A 21619-nucleotide genomic window follows, 5' to 3' on the forward strand; every position below is an offset into this window, starting at 1 on the left:
GGGGAGTCCAGAACTAGAGGGCATAGGTTTAGGGTGAGAGGGGAAAGATATAAAAGAGACCTAAGGGGCAACTTTTTCACGCAGAGGGTGGTACGTGTATGGAATGAGCTGCCAGAGGATGTGGTGGAGGCTGGTTCAATTGTAACATTTCAGAGGCATTTGGATGGGTATATGAATAGGAGGGTTTGGAGGGATATGGGCCGGGTGCTGGCAAGTGGGACTAGATTGGGTTGGGATATCTGGTCGGCATGGACGAGTTGGACCGAAGGGTCTGTTTCCATGCTGTACATCTCTATGACTCTATGACTCTATTCCCAGTATGCAAATTTTTTTGCTTTCCTTCTAAGGCATTAGTTATCTGAGGAGGAAATGCAAGACATAAAGGGTTAAAATTTTGGGAACATTAAAATCAAAATTAGATACTTATATTTGTAATTTAGCAACATTGTGAATTGCAGAATAATTCAGACTTCAAGTATTTCAAATAACCAATAAATGAAATAATTTATTGTCAATCATTGTTTATGTAGTGAGACCATACCTAAATTAAAAATAATTCAGGACATTCAAAGTAAATGATCTTTTAATGATTTAGTCACCAGTTTAACAGTAAAGAATCAGTAAAGAAGATTCCTTGGTTACAATATCACTTTTAGATAACAATAAGTTTATGTCTATGGTTTGACATTTGGTCATAACTATGTTCTGGTGGCATGTGAAAGTTAGTGCTAAAATAGATAAAGGAATTTTGAAAATCCAAACTCTATTGAGTCCCTATTGGCTGCCTCCTTGCCTTATTGCATATTTATAATAGAGAAGAATTGAGGATTAAAAGAGAGCTGTTAAATAAATTGTGTACAAAGCAAAAAGGCAATGCAGAATGTATAAGGTGACATTATATATGGAGAGTATAAGACCATGAAACATAGGAGCAGAAATTAAGCCATTCAGCCCATCAAGTCTGCTCCGCCATTCAATCATGGCTGATAAATTTCTCAACCCCATTCTCCTGCTTTGTCCCCATAATCCTTGATCCCCTTGATACTCAAGATCTTATTTATCTCAGTCTTAAATATCCTCTATAGCCTTCTATTGCAATAAATTCCATTCACGTTGTACTCCATCTGCCACTTCTATGCCCATTCACCTAACCCGTCCAAATTCTTCTGCAGTCTTCTTGCCTCCTCAATGCTATCTATCCCTTTACCTATCTTTGTATCAACTGCAAACTTAGTCAGAATGCCCTCAGTTCCTTCAACTAGATCGTTAATGTATAAAGTGAAAAGTTGTGGTCCCAAAATTGAGCCTTGTGGAGTACTATTTGTCACCAGCTGCCACCCTGAGAAGGACCCTTTTATCTTTACTCTCTGCTTTCTGCCAGATAGCCAAGCTTCTATCCATGCTAGCACCTTGCTTCTATCACCATGGGCCCTTATCTTACTCAGTAGTTTCCTGTGCCACACCTTGTCAAAGGCCTTCTTGAACTCCAGGTAGATAACATCCATTGGATCTCCTTGGTCTAACCAGCAAAGCCAGCATAAAGTTTTGGCAGTGAAAAGAACATTGCATGGTCATACTTATGGTAGGATACATGAGACTTGATTGGTGCACTTGGGCACTACACCAATGATTTGCTTCATTTTTTTCTGACCACCATAGATGTTTAGGGCAGAGAGAAGGTCAATTCTCCCTTATGTCTATGGTTACATTTGGTCATAACAAACCAAATTCTACTCTCTTTCATCTTAGCCTTGGCTTCCTCTTCTTTCTCAGGCCACTTTTGTCTTAATGGTGCTGTAGTCTTTGTTACAATCATTCCTGATGGCAAAGCAATCCATGCTCCAAAGCCTTCAACACAAAAGTACTTTTCTGAACTTCCCTTTTTTCACTCTTATAGTAAATTTTAAAATGAAGATCACTTGTCACAAACTCCCTAAACACAAAATAAAATGTCTTTCTCTTCTGTATCCTTCATAAGTGATGCTTCCTTTTTAACCTATTCTGCCATAGTAGAAATATTCAGGGAAAATTTGGGTGGAATCTTCCCACACCTTGAACAATGTGGGCATGTCATTTGGGATAATGTGGAGAGACTGGAAAAATTAGATTCTCAATGTCAAGAAAAACAAGGTCCGATATTACATCCAAGGTTTTACCAGTGAGATGATAATTTTGTTTGAGAGCAGTGAGTGGTCCCTTTAAATGATTAACACTTTGCCTCACTGCTTCTCAGTTATATGTAGTTTGCCATTTCCCTGGGCAGTGGAGAAAAGCCAGACTGTGATGAGTACCAACCTGAAAGTCTGAGCAGGTACCAGGCAGCTCCAGCTTGGTCCTCTGGGCTGCCATCTTGGCTAGCAGTCCCTAACATCTCAGAGCGTGCTCAACGGGCAGCAAACATCTCATCTTTCGTCCACAGAGATTGGCATAGGATATGCAGCAGCCTCACCACATCATCATGACATATCTCTGACTCATAGAATCATTAAGTCATTCAGCACGAAAACAGACCCTTCAGTCCAACTCATCCAGACTCACTTAGAATATAGTTATCCACTTCCAATACTGCACTTTGGAGTCTATCGACACTCTTCATTGTTATGCAGCTTCTAAGCCATTTTGCACACAGGGACAGGCATTCATGTCATGTCCCAGAACAGAGTCTGTCTCAGATCCTTTTGCCTCTTAACTTACTCTCTTAATGCCCACTCACTTTGCACTTATTCAAATGCTCCTTGCATCTCTGTCTTGCCTTTTCGCATATTGCTGCCTCATTCAGAATTTACAAGCTCAGTACTTCTGCCTTGCCTTTAAGCACAAACACAAAGCCAGGCAACCTGTCATGCTTGCCAGCAATAATCAATCAAGGGCAGACACATTGCTGTATCACACCGTGCTATGTCAATGTCATGCTTTCAGCATGTGTCATTTGGTAAACACAATAAACGTGTTTCATCCAAATGGCTACATTTCAAATTGTAAGGAGAGTATTCCTCATCCAATCTACGAACACTGTCAGGAGATCCTGCTGCAGTCATTCAAGGGCATCATCTGTAAAAATTCCAGTGGCTTGTTATGGACCAGGCCAGACCCCTTCAAAATATTTCAAGAATGTAGCCTAGAGTTTTATTTTATAGGCAGATAATGAAGTGGATACTCCAGGTGTGCTGCAGCTGGTCAAACTACTCAGCTTTCAGCAAAATATAATTTATTTGAACACTGCAGTTGAAACACGAACAAAAGAAAATGGAATTTAAAATAATTTAACCATTGGAAAACTTAACCAACCTGATACAGCAACTTAACTGAGGAGCTGTTCCAATCCAGTGACATCCCACAAACACATCCTTTGGCAAAAGGTAAATGGAAACACAGATTCTTACAGGCAGAAGGTAACAACTTTCAAAGAGATTTCAGAGAGAAAGTTAGTCAAGAACCAATTGCTGAAGCTTGGAACCTTTCTGGACTCCAGCATCTTGTGACTTGCACAACTAAAACAAACTAGAAAGAACCTGAACTGGGAGAACTGGCCACTCCCTGCCATTGTTAAATGAGGCTCTTTCTAGATCCCTTGGCACCTCTGCCTTTATGACTTCTCTTAAAAAAACCTCAAGGACAAAATAACCTTGTTAAAGTGACCTCATCATCATAGCTTCAACATGATCAGTTGGCCACTGAGAACAGTCAGGTCAAGAGGTTTCAAATCATCACAAACCAGGAAGAGGGCTACAGTTAGTCCTGCTGGACCAATGCAATCAGTTTCAGGAGTTGCAGTATGTTGGGGGTGGAGCTTCAACGAGATCAGTTGGGGGTTTGGTCACTCATCATTCAAAGCTGTTGTTCCAAATTGGTACATGGAAGTACACTGGTCAGTCCTGAGGGGTCTGTTCATTGAAAGTCAAGAAGGTTTATCATGGGTCACTGATGTGCTGGACAAGTTGGGTAAGTCAATTGTGGGATTGGCGGCAGCATACTGAGATGCAAAGGTGGCAATAATTACGATAGGGGCAACTCAGCATTTAAGTGTGGGACATCATTATGCATTGGAGAACATGGGTTGCTGCAGGATGTGGTCATTGATGTTTAATACAGTACCTGCTACAACAGGGGATAGAGTATTACGATACCTGGAACAACTAAGTAGGATACCCATGGCTCAGGGGGTAAGGGGGGGAGGTGATGACTTAAATGAAAGCGTGTTGGAACATGGTAAAACTCAGAACTGATGGAGTCAACAGGTAGTGCAAGGAAGAAAATAATATGAAAGTTTGGGGTTCATCAGATGAGCCAATGACTCACTCTGTGAAGTATAACCTAATTGCATCTTCATCCAAATATCAAATGGTAATGGAATTGAAAAATGGCTGCCACCACATCTGGAATGGTTAGTGTAGATGGGGGCTTCTGTCTGAAGACACAGGCTCTATGTGTGAGTGATGTAAAGACCTTCAAGGGATAATTGCTTTAATCAAGCAATTGTACTGTACCGATTTAAAATATCTGTAATCATAACATCTGCATGTGAAACACATGCAGTAACAAACATTGTGCCATAGAAATCCAGTGTAGTTACCCACCACACTAAACATCATACTGAACATCCCTGCCCCAGATGTCTGACATTACTTTAATTTTGCTGACTCCATTCCTCTACTCTCCTGCTGTGGAGGCCCTGGTGGTGGCCATTGGCAATAAACCCCTCCCATAGGCTGCTCTCTGATGCTCTTCTGCAAATTCCCATATACACCTTGGGTTTTCCCCCTCACTGTCCATGTTCCCACTACTACACATGCCACACTTCAGCATTCCGGCCTTGACTCCACCTTTCTGTTTGTGCAGTGATTACTTGCTGCCCCTACAGAACCCCACCCCTCGGCCAACAATGCACAGATCCATGGACTATATTTACCTCAGATCTCTGACTGATCTCAACGAGCAGTCTCTAGACCCGAGTGATTAGATCCTAATAACTGTCTTTGCAACTCCTTGATGATGATACACAATGGAAAGCCGATGTTGCTATTGCAAGACTGATCATTGCATACTCACTGTCATTGGTCAGATCACCAGACAGTGAGCATCCTAATCAGATGACTGTCTGTAGCCAAACCCCGGGACTGAGTATGAACTTTGCCCATGACTAATGTTACTGGGACCTCTGACTAGCTGTGGACCCCACGGACTGGTCTGAGGACAAGCTCCCATTCTTTTTCCATTATGGCCATTTGGTTAAGTAAAGATGCAGCGCAGTTATTGTGCAGACAGCTGGAACATGCTTTTAAGATAGATGATTTGGTGTGCCGTATCTCAATATGCTCCCCAAACTCCCAACACCCCTAGTCCCACTCCCAAACTGATCCCTAGTAACAAATATGACAAACTGTGTATCAGTGCAAAGGAGCACCTCAATGCAGCAAAAGTGATAACTTTTGCTCTGTCTGATGTGCCACTGCACTAATGGACATGGCATGGATGCTGTGAGCATATAAACTAAGTGAGCAAGCTTAAGAAAACAAGCAAACAGCCGTGAGATATGGATTGGCTCGATCCATGAGCTGGGCGCCTGTCTCTGCATGAAAAGTGACGTTGCAGCAGCCTTTTAATGCTGGCTGCCAGTGCGCCCAGCAATGCAAGTCTGTGCACTCTAGATCAAAGAGGTACCATGATGGTCACAAGAGTTTGTCAAATGTTGGACGTCAACGTCCCCTGATGAGTGATGTATGCGACTGGTGCCTGTGGATTCTTGTTTGGTGCTGAGCAACAGGCACTCCTCTGAATTCTATGTCTGGATTGCTGATCATATTTGGCATGTCTGAGGCAAGTTGCGGTTGCAAAGAGCTGTTTGTCAACCTATAGCCCACCTTAATTGGCAACCCACTGCTGTCTAATGAGAACTTCACCTTGTTGCTTGGCACAAGCATAAAAGATGCAATGAGTTACTCTGAACGTTGAGATGGGCCTCACTAGATGTTTCATTTGATTCTGCCATTACTCTCACCATAGCCCACATCAATCAGACCTCTATAAGATTTGGCCCTGTGATTTTTATTGATATTTTTAAAGTGTATTGTTTGAAGTAACTCCACAGTGGCTGGTATCCCATGACCAAGTAACCTTTTATTTATACATCGACAGTCTTGACACTGATCCAGCTTTCTCAAAGTCAGCCCTCAGTGAGCAGAACCTCTGACACTCTTGTTTATATCTGTCAACCAGGGGTCTCTGACCAGAGCAGATAAACAGCCCCAATCAGGGAACTTATATTCTACGAGGTCGATTACAATCACGACAGCATCCATATATAAGAATAGTAGAGGAAGAAAGTAGAGTATGAAAGAATACTAACTAGTAATATAAAAACAGATTGCGAGATTTTGTACAAGCATTTAAACAGGAAAATGGCAGCTGAAGCTTGTTGTCTTCCTTTAGAGAATAGGTTTGAGGAATTGACAGTAGGAAAAGATGAAATGGTGGGGTATTGAATAAATGTTTTGTGTCAGTCTTCACTGTAAAAGAAATAGAAAATGTCCCAAAAAGATTTGCAAATCAAGAGTGAATAGAAGTGGCTTTAAAACAATCGCTATCACCAGGGAAAAGGTGCCTGGAAAACCATTACACCTGAAGGCTGACAAGTCCCCAGGAACAAATGGCCTACATCTGACGATTTTAAAAGCAATGGCTGCAGAGATAGTTGATGCTTTTGTTATAATCTTCAAAAATTCCTTAAATTCTGGAATGGACCTGGTTTGAAAAGTAGCTACCCTAACAGTTTTATTCAAGAAAGGAAAGAAACAGAAAACAGTAGGCCAGTTAGCCAAATGTCCGTAACAGGAAAATTGTTAGAATCCATTATTAAGGTGTTTAAAGTAGGATAATTAGAAAATAATAACATAATCAGGAAGAGGGAACATGGTTTTATGAAAGTGCTATTTGAAGAATAAACAAGCTGGATAAGGAGAACTTAGATTTCCAAAAAGGTATTTGATAAGCTGCCATACGAAAGAGTACTACATAAGAGTACATGATGTAAGGGGTAACATAATAGTATGGATAAAGGTTTGGTTACCTAAAAGAAAGTAGTAGCAGCAAATCGTTGAATTTACCAAGGCACGCTTAGACAAATTATTGATAGACAAGTGAGTCACAAGAGTGATGTGGAGCAAACTGATATTTGGAGTTGGGATGGTAACCTGATCAACTGCAATCTGGTTGAATGGCCAATCAGCAGAATGCCTTGAGGGACCGAATGGTCTACTTCTTATTCTCAGTCCTGTAGTTTTATGTTCTAGTAACTTAATGATGAACAACTTTCTTGCCCCCAAAAATAAAATAGAAAGTAACAAACCTAAGCACAATAATACTAAACTATGAACTATAATTTAAATATCCCTGTGTTTCATTGATTGTGTGAATTTTGCAAATTTCTTTTTCTAACAATCAAGTATTATTGTTTTGAAATATTTTGATATTGGGAATTTCACACACAGAACAGAAGTAGACCTTCTTAATTGTGTTATATTTTAAGCATAAAAAGCAGACAAAACAAATCTACATGATTCCATTGGGTAATCTACAAATGCACATTTGGAAAAGGGGAAACACTGCAGCTATGGTTACTTCATTGATTACATTAGTGGTAAGTGCCGAAAACTGCATGGCTATTTGTAACACAACTGCTTCCTGAAGAGATTACCTTAATGTTGCTGATTCAGGCATTGTCTTATTTGCATGATTAGTCAAACTGCATCATTCGGTTTAATGTTATATATCAGTGAAACTTTGCTTTAATGCATGAAATTCATCCCACTTCCACTCAATTTTTCCTGATATTACATTAATAAAAAATAACCTCATATGAATAAACTGCTAAGGCCAAATATATGAGTATCTTTGCTATGTAACAGTTCAATTGTTATTCCATTATGCTGCTTAACCTTTATTTTCTTAATAACATGTTAAAGCTATTTCAGGACTGATATGGTTAAGCAGTAATTGCTTAGAAATAGAAGAACATACATTGCATAAACAGGAAACTTTTACTATGGTCTTTATATCTGTTTCTTTGGTCTCATCTCCACAAATCTACCTTCTCTCTATATTACTCAATTTTCTCTTTGAGAACATTATTTCATACATTTCTTTTTACCATGATCAAATTTGCACTTACACAACAGAAAGTTTCTCATTACAGTGAGAGCTATCTTTCCCGTCACCCCTAATAAGACAATATGTTAGAGTGGAAAGCCAGCAGAAGTACTGAAATCTGCTTTAATGTGATCATTCTGAAATTCATCTAATGGAAGCTTTGAAGAAAAGACTGTAAAAATGAAAAACATAAACCATTTAGAAGAGTGCTTACCACAGCAATCTGATCCATTTAGCTATTATTCAAATATGTTTTCAAAGCTTGCACTGTGCCAAGAATATTTTTAAAATATTATCACACAGATCCAACAAATATTGGGCTCAAATTGACACCCTTTGACAGCAGATTTGTTGAGAGAAGGCATGTGAAACTCAATGGACAGTCTAGCAGACCCACAATGACAGGTTTGGCATCATGTGAACCACCCAAAAGTGGGCCGATTGACGTCTTTAATTGGTCAATTAAGGCTCACTTAAAGGTTTCACCTGGCCACCTGTAGGATTGACTAACAGAGGGCCACACTGAGCAGCCACTGTGCCAGGTTTCCCTGCACAGCTTGGGGTAGGTGGAGAAGAGTTTACTTTCCCTTCCTTAACTGGATCCCTGGATCTATCTTGCTCCTGCAAGATATTAACTTACCAGGTTCTCCGTGGCCTCTCCAACCAGAATCCCACCACCAACCAACTTCCACCAGTTGGATCCGCCAACTAGACACCAAATACCCACCAAATTCTGATCTAATGCTGGAAATCTTCACAAACAATGGGTGTAGTACCAGCAATGCCAGCCATGCCCAGCAGTGCTGCTGGTACAGGAGAGATGTCTGTGGTGCTGGAAAAGCACAGCAGGTCAGGCATCCGAGGAGCAGGAGAAATCAACGTTTCGGGCAAAAACCCTTCATCAGGAATGAGGCTTGTGAACCAAGGGGGTAGAGAAATAAATTGTGGGGGGAGATGGGGTGGGGATGTGGGACTGGGGGGGAAGGTAGACAACCTGGGGGTGGGGGAGTGGGATGCTGTGAAAAGGTTCTCCTCCTCTCCCTACATGGATATCAGTGAGTCTCTCTCTCTCTCTCACTGCACCCCCCCCCTCCCCCAGGTCATTACCATCCCCCCTCACCATCCCACCCCACACATATTTATCACTCCACTCCCTTGGCACACAAGCCTCATTCCTGATGAAGAGCTTTTGCCCGAAATGTTGATTATCCTGTTCCTCAGAAGCTGCCTGACCTGCTGTGCTTTTCCAACACCACACTGATCCCCAGCATCTGCAGTCCTCACTTTTTCCCAGGACAGATGTCTGTCTATTAACAGTCACTGGTCACAGGGCAGCTGTTCTTATACTGGGTAAGATCCTGCAACTACCCATCAACCTGAAAGTGAAGGGGAAAAGGAGGTAGGGGAGTGAAGGGACCACTGTGTCCCGCAAGATCCAGCCCATCATCTCTTTGAGATATTCTTGTCTCCAAAATTCTGCTCTTATCTCTTGCTTGTGTTGATCTGTGCATCATGTGCCTTATATCTGCAATTTTACAATATTTCACATACAACCTTTTACTCAATAACTACAAATTGTTAAACTTTGTGGCTTGAATTCAGCTCAGTCCATCCAGTCTTCGTCTGATCTCTGTGCACAGATACCGTTAAATGAGTACTATTCAGAAGCAGGTATCCAGGGTGAATCATCCCCTCCCATCCAACCTCATTTACCTTAGAGAATGTACCAAAATATCAGATATCGGACCAGGATCAACTGGCACAGACTGGAGACAGAACCTAAAAACAACTTACAACTTTCGATACAGTTTTATATAAAATGGAGTCATTGAGGAAACACATGTCCTCTACACCACCCACTATACAGATAGAGAAAAGTCTAAACATCGTTTGTGTTTTATAGTTGTTTTAGTTATGTTAAAGATTCATCTTACACCTATTAATACTGACTCAGAATTGAAATTTTGATTGCATTCATAAACACTTATTTATTACATATCAGATTGTTGTTTGGTAGGACAGAACTTTCATCATTGCTGAAAATAGAGACATGTTGCCAAAGCTTTCCATTTTTCATTCAACTAGTCGGTCACAAGAATACTAAATTTGAATGATACTTTATTCTGCCCGAGAAAAAGGGTGCTGATTGGTTGGATTCTGAGTAGTTGCAACATGGCCATAGAAAATGCACTTGGGAATAGTTAACCCCAAGCTCTTATTTAAATCCAAAGGGAACTTAAATCTGTTTGGCTGAGGCACTGTCATGTGGAAAGCATCAGAAAAGTGTTGTTTAACTTGAAAAGCTATTATGCCTAGATGCATACTTCTCAAGGGTTTACATATACATAGCTTCCATCATGTAGGATTGAGTTAGATAGTGATCCCATCTGATAAGCTTACTTTTGGTTGTTTGTATAAACACATCCCTGCGTTGCTCAGTAAGGATCATCACATTGCAGAATCACAGCTAATGCCAGACATGATTTGGAGATGCCGGTGTTGGACTGGGGTGTACAAAGTTAAAAAATCACACAACACCAGGTTATAGTTCAACAGGTTTAATTGGAAGCACACTAGCTTTCGGAGCGATGCTCCTTCATCAGGTGATAGTGGAGGGCTTGATCGTGACACAGAATGTATAGCAAAAAATTTTTGTGTTACGATCGAGCCCTCCACTATCACCTGATGAAGGAGCGTCACTCCAAAAGCTAGTGCGCTTTCAATTAAACCTGTTGGACTATAACCTAATGCCAGACATGGTGGTCTGAATTTTGAAAGGATAGGCAGGTTGAGTTTGGTCAGCCTGTTGCAAACTGCCAGAGATGTGCTGTTTGATATGATTCACTAAGCATTGGATTGTATGGAATCAAATCAGCACTAAAATTCATACACCACTTTACTCATTGTATCATATGCAGAATGTCTTTTTGGCTTGAAAAACAGCTTCCGTTACTGGAAAATATCATTCACATTGATATTGCATAATAGTGTGAGATGAGTAGTTTCACCTGTTGATCAAATTATTTTGAGACACCTTACTTTCCAACACAATATTTTTCAGGAGCAAGATAGTGATCTTAGGCCAATTCTCCAGGATGCATGATAACAGGGAGCAATAATCTGATTGTGATGGTTATTTGTCAGCAGTACTCTGAATAGATTATGAAAAATACTAGTTAGTTTAGTTGTCTATATATTTACAATATGTTGCATTTTACAGCATAAAGTTCAAATAATATTGGACTCTTCTTTTTCATTCAGAAGTGTCAATGGTAATGCCAGTCATTGGATTTTGTTTCACAAGTTTGAAGATGTTGTTATCTTCAAATGGAATATTAGAGAGCCTATCACCAGAGACAGGAGACCAGATCTTCCCATGCTGACTTGGGGCCAAATGCATGAGAGGGACTTTAAAAATTGTGTTCGCTGTTTAGATTCCCTCCGCATTTCCAGTGTCAGATATTTTTAGTGGCATGGGGAAGAAGTGATTTAGGAGTCTGAACACTGCTGTCCCAATATTGTCAAATATATTGTGAGAGAGTGCATTTCAGAACTTCCACAATTTTGTTGGGGTGGGCAGGTTTGAGTAGACAATGTATGTCACTTCAGCAGAGAGGTCTTTTGAATGCCAGATGGACTATCTAGTCACTGTATGAAAGGTCATTACAAAATGTGCTGTCTGCTTCAAGTGTCATTATAACATGCAGTAGTCTAACTTGTATCTGTTTTACTGTAGTGAAAGCATATGACCAAGTACGACATCAAAGAGTCCTAGCAAAACTGTAGTCAGTGAGAATGGGGAAATCTCACACTGCTTGAAGTAATACCTACCTCAGAGGAAATTGGTTATAGTTGTTAGAAGTCAATCATCTTGGCTCCAGGACATCTCTGCAGGAGTTCCTCAGGATAGTGTCCTAGGACTAACCTACGATCAGCTGCTTCATCAATGAACATTCCTCCTTTTAAGGTCAGAAGGGAGGATGTCCATTGATAACTGCACGATATTCAGAATCATTCATGACTTCTTAGATACAGAATCAGTCTGTGTCCATAAGCAGCAAGACCTGGACAACATCTGTACTTGGATTAATAATTAGCAAGCAACATTACACCTTTCAAGTGCTAGGCAACACCATCTCCAACAAGAGAGAATATAATCAATTTTTTGGCATTAAGCAGCATTACAATTACCAAGCTTCCTATTGGAATATCCTGGAGTTACCTCTGACCAGAAACTGAACTGGACTAATCGTATGAACACGAGGCTGAAAGAGCAGGTCAGCGGAGAGGAATTCTAAATGAGGAACTTTCCTTCTGACTTACCAGTTCTTGTCTATCCATTCCAAGTCAAAGGTCAGGAGTGTGATGTAACACTTCACAATTGTCTTGATGAATGTAACTCCAACAACATTCAAGAAGCTCAACATCTATCAGGATAAAGCAGCCCAATTGATTGGCATAACATCTACCACCTTCAATATTAAACTTCTTCATCACAAATGTACAAGAACTGCATTATATACAATCTTCAATATACATTATGTTAACTCACCAAGCCTCTTTCAACAAACATATGATCTCTACCATCTAGAAGGAAAAGGGCAAAATATTAATGGGAGTACCAATACCAGCAAGGTTCCTTCCATAACACATGCCATCCTCACTTGGAACTATACTGCCTTTCCTTCACTGGTCAAAATCCTGGAGCTCCCTTCCTAATAGCCTTGTGAATCTGTACACCACAAAGTGTAACAATATAAGATGACTACTCTCCACCATTTCCCAAGGCAACCCAGATTGGGCAATAAATGCTGACCTAGCCATTGTTGTCCACATCCTATCAGTGAATAAAAAAAAATCATTCAATGATCCTTTATTTGAAAAGATAAGTGGCCATTATAAATAAAGCTGAAAAGTTGTTACCTTTGACAAATAACGGGCTCTCAAGACATTGTGAAAGTCTTCAAATGCTTTAGAGTGGATTATCGACAGGACAAAGTGCTATTCCATGTTACAAAGTTTTGAAGAGCTAGACCAATTTGAAATTTCAGAGTGTAATTGTATAAAATGTCCTCATCACTTTCATATTTTATTTACTGATGCCATCAGTTTGGTTGTTTTAAAGTTTTGATAAAAGTTGGAGCTTTTGGCTGTATTCAAGCCCCTAATGAACACTGCTCAAGATTTTTTTTTACACAGCTACACTGGGAAATGTGAACTTGATATTTTGACAGTTTTATGAGCTTCTGAATTGGACAAATGTTTTCAGTGGATTTTCAAATACTGTTTATGTTTGCACTTTCCAAATAGTTCAAGTGTTTTTATATGGTTCATATTTAGAATGAATACTGGGTGGGGGAGAGGGTGTAGATTGTGGAAGGTTTCAAAACTGAAAAAACTGTTATGAGAATAGACTGAAGAAGTTGGAACTGTTCTCTTTGGAGAGAAGATGACGGAGAGGAGATTTAATAGAAATTTTCAAAACTATTAGAGTAGATAGAGAGAAACTATTTCTGCTTGTAAAGAAATGAATGAGAAGGCATAGGTATTTAGTGATATGCAAATGAAGGCATAGTGATGTGCAAGAAAATGTTTTCACACAATGAGTCATTTGGCAATGACATGTATTACTTGGACATGTGGTGAAGGCAGGTACAATACAGCCATTTAAGAGAAGATAGTAAGGACTGCAGCTGGAAGTGAGAGTCGATAAAATGTGGAGTTGGAAAGGCACAGCTGGTAAGTCAATATTTCAGGTCAGGACCCATTATCAGCACTGGCAAATTGGATGATTATTTAGGTAGAAATGGAGTGCATGGATGTGGAGAAAAGGAAGGATGTGTGCTCTCTAAGTGATAGAATGGATGTAGGCATGATGAGCTGAATGGTCTCTTATTCTGAACAATTCTGTGATACTGTGTGAGGGGTATTTGAAGGGATTATCAGGTGGGGGATGTTACAGGGGGTGAAGTAGCTTTGAAGTGGTTAAATGGAGTAGAACGTGAGGGTTGCAAGGAGTCAGACACTGATTTGCAGAACTGAACTGTTTTCTCTGCGAATGTTAGCAAGTCTTTTAATTTGACCATGGCATGCCAAACATGAAGACATCGCTATCTGCACCAGATAGATGTCCAGTTAACTGACACTTCTAGGTAGGAGGTAGGACTTTGATGCTAAGAAATTTGCCAACACCCAATTTCTACTTCCAACATAAAATTTAGACCAGAGTCTTCAGTTAAGAGAAAAGTCTCATTGGACCAGCTGCATTGGTACAACACCCATTTGGCAAGAGCCCTTTAATTCATAATTCCACACATGAAACTCATTGATCGTTCAATAAGTGAATTGTTTGATTTGACATTAAACAGGCTCAATTCTTAAAATATCCTGGGAAAGTCTGTATTAAAATCCTACTGTACCAAATATTTCAACGCATTCAGAATTGAAATGTTTGTTTGTTATGTGCTTAATCCATCAAATTAAACATTTGGAAGCAGTCATTACAGGCTGGTGTCAATCCTGCAATGACAGGATTAGATTGTGTGGTCTTGAGCTTGCTCAGTGGCAAGACAGCCATCATCTGAATCAAATTAGTACCAAAAAGTCAGGGTTGATTCTCATTCTGGTTGAGATAGGCTTTGGGCCTGCCACCTCACCCTGTCTAGTCAGCAAGCCACAACATAATCTGCGGTTTTGATCACCCTCAATATTCAAGGATGTTACCTATTAAGATAATTAGACTGTGCATATTATACATACTTCCTGCCCTGTGTTTACTGACCCAAGGTTTTGAACTTTTAATGGCACAGAGTTAGTTATTTGCTCCAACATCTCATCATGGGCACTGGGGTCACTTTAAGATCTGTGAATAGTATAAATATGACAATATTAGATTGTTCACTGTTCACTCTGCTCTCAAACTCCTCTTTTTTGAAGTTAATTGAATTTAATATTGTATGAGATGTTTCACAGCTGGTCAACTCAATGCCATTTTTTATGCTTTCTCTAAACATTAAAATTACACATATCTTGTCAGCTTTGACTATTGCCCAGGAGTAAACAAAATCTTACTCCAGAGCTCATTCACCAATTTGAGGTGATCTAAGTTTTAGGTTATCCAGCTATTTTGTGGCTTGAATTTTGCTAACTGTCAAGTATGAGGGTCAGGTTTGATGTACTCTTGCCCTGTAGCTTTGATAGAAGTAGTCTGATACTTCAAAAAAAGGTTGAAATACCATCTGTACAATTACAGCAGGATTTCTGCTGCTATTTCACTCAAACTGCAATGGATTAACTGCTGAAACACATCTCCTCTGATCCATGAGTAGAGTGTACTCTTCTTGGGACATAGAAATAATTGAAAAGGAAGGATTTTACTAGCCCACAAATGTAACAAAAAACATTATTGTCCAATGCATTAGACTGTAATCATGTAATAGGAAAGCTGAGGATAATCATATTTCTGATTAGTAATTATTAGTGAGTAGTAGATTATCATTGGTTTGCATTCTCAAAAATCATACGGGTTGTTCTGCTATAACATGCGTTTCATTAACAAGAATTCGCTATAATGTAATTGACAATTTGGGGACACTGTTTCTAAAGCGCGAAGTTTTAAAGTGTGTATTGGTTAAAAAGTGATTCCTGTCCCATTAGTTTAAATGGTGCTGCTATTACACAATTTTCTAATAACACAGGATTACAGAAGAACAGAACTACCGCATTATAGCAGAATTGAAAGTATTCATATTTAACCTTTTGTGTATTTGTCATGTATATACAATTTTTTTCAGCATTCTGAATATTTTATCTTGTATTACAGAATTGAAAGCAAATTCATTGTTAAAACCGGACTCCAGGTAAAGTTCCCCATATTGTTAATTCCAGACAGGATGTCCTGAACTGTTAAGGTTCTGGATGAGGAAGAATGAACTGGTTGTCTTTCTTTATTCACACACCCATTTAGTTAGTTGCAACAAGGTTAATTGATAAAGGATTCCTTCCCTTCTGGATATCTCTCTCCCAGTCACAAATTAAACTATGCTTTGAAAGATGCCGACTTAACCAAGACTTTTCAAATTAAGAAAAAGACGGAGCATAAATTAATTATCACACAAGAGAAGAAATACTAACACAAAGACATGCACCCATTCATTTTCTGAGCTTTGGTCATATTTTCACTTCTAACTGGTCTCTTTCATTTCTGGACTGGGCATTTGCAATCACATTGAATTTGCCAGCCATGTTGGTGACGTATAAGTGGTATGGTTGAAGGAACAAGCTCCAACAAAATGACTGAAACATTAAAATTTCCATAAAAGTTTACAAGTCATGGTTACAGTATAGACTGTAGTCTCTCTGTGCCCATTTTGAACATATATCTCAAAGTGTTTGAGGGACAGTAATAATTCAAGTGTTTCCTCCTCCGCTGTGGATAGTGCTTCTGATCTGTTTTAATGAAGTTTTTAATGATGTGCTATTTAGTCTGTTTATTAGAGAATTGTCTTCTTGAAAAAGGACTGCCCCCTACTCCAATGTCATGCTCATCAGTAGCTACTTTAAGTAAGACCATAAGACATAGGAGTGGAAGTCAGGCCATTTGGCCCATCGAGTCCAATCCACCATTTAATCATGGCTGATGGGCATTTCAATTCCACTTAACCGCACTCTCCTCGTTGTCCTTAATTCCTTGCGAGATCAAGAATTTATCAATCTCTGCCTGGAAGACATTTAACAACCCAGCCTCCACTGCGCTCTGTGACAATCAATTCCACAGGCCCACCACTATCTGGCTGAAGAAATGTCTCCTCATTTCCATTCTAAATTGACCTCTTCTAATTTGAAGGCTGTGCCCATGGGTCCTAGTCTCCCCGCCTAACAGAAACAAATTCCCAGCATCTACCCTTTCTAAGCCATGCATTATCTTGTAAGTTTCTATTAGATCACCCCTCAATCTTCTAAACTCTAATGAATATAATCCCAGGATCCTCAGCCGTTCATTGTATGTTGGGTCTACCATTCCAAGGATCATCCGTGTGAGTCTCAGCTGGACACGCTCCACTGCCAGTATGTCCTTCCTGATGTGTGGATCCCAAAATTGGACACAGTATTCTATTTGGGCCCTTACTAGAGCTTTATAAAGTATCAGAAGCACATTGCTGTTTTTATATTCCAATCCTGTTGCGATAAATGACAACATTGCATCTGCTTTCTTAACCACGGACTCCACCTGTAAGTCAACCTTTAGAGAATCTTGGACTAGCACTCTCAGATCCCTTTGTATTTTGGCTTTATGAATTTTCTCACTGTTTAGAAAATAGTCCATGCCTGTATTCCTTTTTCCAAAGTGCAAGACTTCGCATTTGCTCACGTTGAATTTCAGCCATTTCCTGGACCAATCTCCTAAGCAGTCTAAATCTTTCTGCAACCTCCCCACCTCCTCAGTACTATCTGCCTGTCGGCCTAACTTCGTATCATCATCGAACTTCGCCAGAATGCCCCCCAGTCCTTTCATCCAGATCATTAATGTATAAAGTGAATAGCTGCGGCCCCAACACTGAACCCTGTGGGACACCATTTGTCACCAGCTGCCATTTTGAAAAAAGAACCTTTATCTCAACTCTCTGCCTTCTGTTAGACAGCCAATCCTCAATCCATGCCAGTAGCTCACCTTGAACACCATAGGTCCTCACCTAACTCAACAGCCTCCCATGAGGCACCTTATCAAAAGCCTTTTGGAAGTCTAGATAGATAACATCCACTGGGTCTCCTTGGTCGAACCTTCTTGTTACCTCTTCAAGGAATTCTAACAGAGTTGTCAGGCACGACCTCCCCTTACTAAATCCATGCTGACTTCTTCTAATCCGACCTGCACTTCCAAGAATTTAGAAATCTCATCCTTAACGATGGATTCGAGAATTTTATTTACAATGGAGATTAGGCTAATCGGCCTATAATTTTCCACCTTTTGTCTTGATCCTCTCTTAAACAAGGGGGTTACAACAGCAACTTTCCAATCATCTGAGAGTTTCCCCGACTACAGTAATGTTTGAAGGATCATAATCAGCGCCTCCGCTATTTCCTCAGCCACCTCCCTCAGAACTCTAGGATGTAGCCCACTGTGGCCAGAAGATTTATCAATTTTTAGACCTTTTAGCATTTCTAGAATTTTTTCTTTTGTAATGGCTACCATACTCAACTCTGGCCCCAACTCTCCTTAAATACTTCTTTAAAGTGTGGAACTAGAAGCACAGGCTCACATCTTAAAATGGCTTTCAGCATTACAAAACAGCTTGGTATTTTTCAGTCCATATTAGCTTTGCTTTTTTTTTCTGCAGTAGGTCAGTGCTATAATACTGAAGGTTGAGATGAATATTTCGTACAACCACAGATTCCCAAGAAGCTCATTATTTTCTGTTTTGTTATGTGAATGGGAGACTGTGTTGCTGCTTCTATCTTTGAAGCCCTGGGTAGTACACTTCCTTGACCTCTAAATATTTTAGATAGGTCAATTGGACTTTAGCGAACTCAATGTTTGTGAGATTCACAACTAAGTCAATGATTGTATTTTGCAGAGGAGGACTTACAGTTGCTGCATGTGCATTTCCTAGTGTTGTTATATGCTAGGAAGTTGGTTTGCTACACCACCCAATTAGATAAGGCTGCTGCTATCCAGCTCCTTAGTTTTTGAAACACGGCTGAAGCATATCGAAGTTCAGCTAGCATCACCTAACACTGGGATAACCCCTGGAGTTGTGAAGACTGAGAATTCTTCTTGTGTGCAGCAATTAATCAATTCATTCATTTGTTAATTCAAGAAAGCCTGGTTAAATTGACTCCTTTAAAGCATAATGTTCAATTGGATCCAGGAGAGAGGTGACCACAAGAGAAAAGATCCTTTCTAAATAAATCTTGTGACGACCAATTAAGGGTCTGCCAGAATAAAGAACAGGGGAGCCAGTTCAACCCTACTCTGTCCCAGCCTAACCGCTTAGGGAACCCCATGTGGAACCGTAATGAATCGGGGAACCTGTCCAGGGGTCTGGTGATAACAGTATACACATGAAATACATTTAATTGTATTGCTTAAGAGTATGGTAGGTGTTTTTCCTTATTTTAAAAATGTACATGTCACTAAAATGGTGCTTTTGCTGTTAATTAAAATACTAACCTGGAATCTCTGCTCAGTAATGATACTGGGCAATTTTTCCAATACTATATTTTTTCATCATTGCAGCTCGGTCTTTTTGTCTGAGATGCAACAGTGATCTCTCAGGATAGCTATTCAGAGAACAATGAAGAGGAGTAACAGAGAGGAATGGGTGTATGCGTGCACACCCAAATGTGTACCTAATTTGTGTGTGTATCTGCGCATGAATGCAGGCGTGTTAACGTATCTGTGTCTGTGTGTGTACTGGTAATTAAACATTTACATAGATTAGATTAGATTAGATTAGATTTGATTTGATTAGATTACTTACAGTGTGGAAACAGGCACTTCGGCCCAACAAGTCCACACCGACCCGCCGAAGCGCAACCCACCCATACCCCTACATTTACCCCTTTACCAAACACCACGGGCAACTTAGAGTTATTTCCTTAATTTGTTTTTCAGTAAAAGTTTTGCACAAAACTTACTTATCTGTGACAAGTATTTTCATTTGAAATGCAGTGATTATGCAGCAATCAGATTCATTCCACATTGGTAAAAAAAACACGCATTTGCAAAGTCTTTGATTTTCACGAATTTGTTGTAAATAATTTTGGTATTATCATCCAAATGTGGTGACCTTATTCCACACCTCTCAAAGAATAGGTTTTTTTCCTGCCTTACTTTAGTTTCAAATCCCTTGCTGTAAATAGATGGTTGAAATGAGTGAAAAGGAACTTCTTGCTGGCCACCCTTGTGAACATGTATCCACTGCAGTGAAATGTGACTGCTGTTTCAGAAACAATTGTGCACCGGAAATGGTGGAGGCAAAGAAATTTTTGATTTCCATTCTAATTTAACTTTTCCGTTCTATATTCATGAGGCACTAAATTTGGAGAAACCAAATTGACTCACGCACTCCTGACCTTTGTCCTGCTATCCATAATAAATAAGTAGATTTTAACTTGGTCAGAATTAATTACAGTTAATTTAGATCCCTTTCTGATTCTGGGTGAAAGTGACAAAATAATGATGACAAAACCACCATTAAGTTGATTTACTGCATGTGTAAAACTAGTAGGTTGATGAATCACCTATTACTAATTCATTGTAAATTTTTAAATTTATTCACTTTTTTTTCCAGATGAGAACTAGTTTAACCCAGTTCACAATGGAAGTACTTGCTGAGGCAAGCTAAAATAAAGGGTTCCAATCAACTTTAGCTAATGGGCAGTACACATGCACAAGCAGAATTTGGAACAGTACCTGAACAGTACCTTTCATAGTCGGAGGTGTATATACACTCTTCTTTCTCTGTTGAGGTGACATCTCGGCATTCTGGAAATTTAAAAAAAAAACACATCAATAATATTCAGTCTGTGGGATCTCACAGACTCACTAATCAATCCTGAGGAATACGCTAAAAGACTAGTGTTAGGAATTGAAGGAATGTGTTATTGATAAAGCTTTCAAAAATTATGAACTGATCAAAACAGCATAAATAGAGTCATAGAGATGTACAGCATAAAAACAGACCTTTCGGTCCAACCCATCCATGCCAACCAGATATCCCAACCCAATCTAGTCCCACCTGCCAGCACCCGGCCCATATCCCTCCAAACCCATCCTATTCATGTACCCATCCAAATGCCTTTTAAATGTTACAACTGTACCAGCCTCCACCACTTCCTCTGGCAGCTCATTCCATACAAGTACCACCTTCTGTGTGAAAGTGTTGCCCCTTAGGTCTCTTTTATATCTCTCTACTCTCACCCTAAACCTATGCCCTCTAGTTCTGGAATCCCACACCCCAGGGAAAAGACTTTGTCTATTTATTCTATCCATGGACCTCATAATTTTGTAAACCTCAATAAGGTCACCCCTCAGCCTCCGATGCTCCAGGGAAAACAGCCTGCCCCAGCCTGTTCAGCCTCTCCTTATAGCTCAAATCCTACAATCCTGACAACATCCTTGTAAATCTTTTCTGAACCCTTTCAAGTTTCACAACATCTTTCCGATGTGCAAGAGGCCAGAATTGCATGCGATATTTCAACAGTGGCCTAACCAATGACCTGTACAGCCATAACATGACCTCCCAACCCCTGTACTCAATACTCTGACCAATAAAGGAAAGCATACCAAACGCCTACGCACTATCCTACCTACCTGCGACTCCACTTTCAAGGAGCTATGAACCTGCACTCCAAGGTCTCTTTGTTTAGTAACACTCCCTAGGACCTTACCATTAAGTGTATAAGTCCTGCTAAGATTTGCTTTCCCAAAATGCAGCACCTCACATTTATCTGAATTAAACTCCATCTGCCA

The 21619-nt window shown here is 39.9% G+C and overlaps 1 protein-coding gene across 5 annotated transcripts in view; it reads right to left on the reverse strand.

The window, feature by feature from the left end:
• The window catches only part of ppp1r1c (protein phosphatase 1, regulatory (inhibitor) subunit 1C), a 121619-nt gene that overhangs the window by 45084 nt on the left and 54916 nt on the right, over positions 1–21619 (reverse strand). For 4 of the 5 annotated variants that reach the window (XM_043693467.1, XM_043693464.1, XM_043693463.1 and 1 more), the window contains one exon: positions 20572–20632. The exons of the other annotated variant lie outside the window; for it this stretch is intronic. In XM_043693467.1, the coding sequence (XP_043549402.1) occupies positions 20572–20632 (61 nt within the window). The remainder of the gene's footprint in view (positions 1–20571; positions 20633–21619) is intronic. 5 annotated transcript variants of the gene reach the window in all.

Source organism: Chiloscyllium plagiosum, chromosome 7 (assembly GCF_004010195.1).
Source record: "Chiloscyllium plagiosum isolate BGI_BamShark_2017 chromosome 7, ASM401019v2, whole genome shotgun sequence".
NCBI lineage: Eukaryota > Metazoa > Chordata > Chondrichthyes > Orectolobiformes > Hemiscylliidae > Chiloscyllium > Chiloscyllium plagiosum.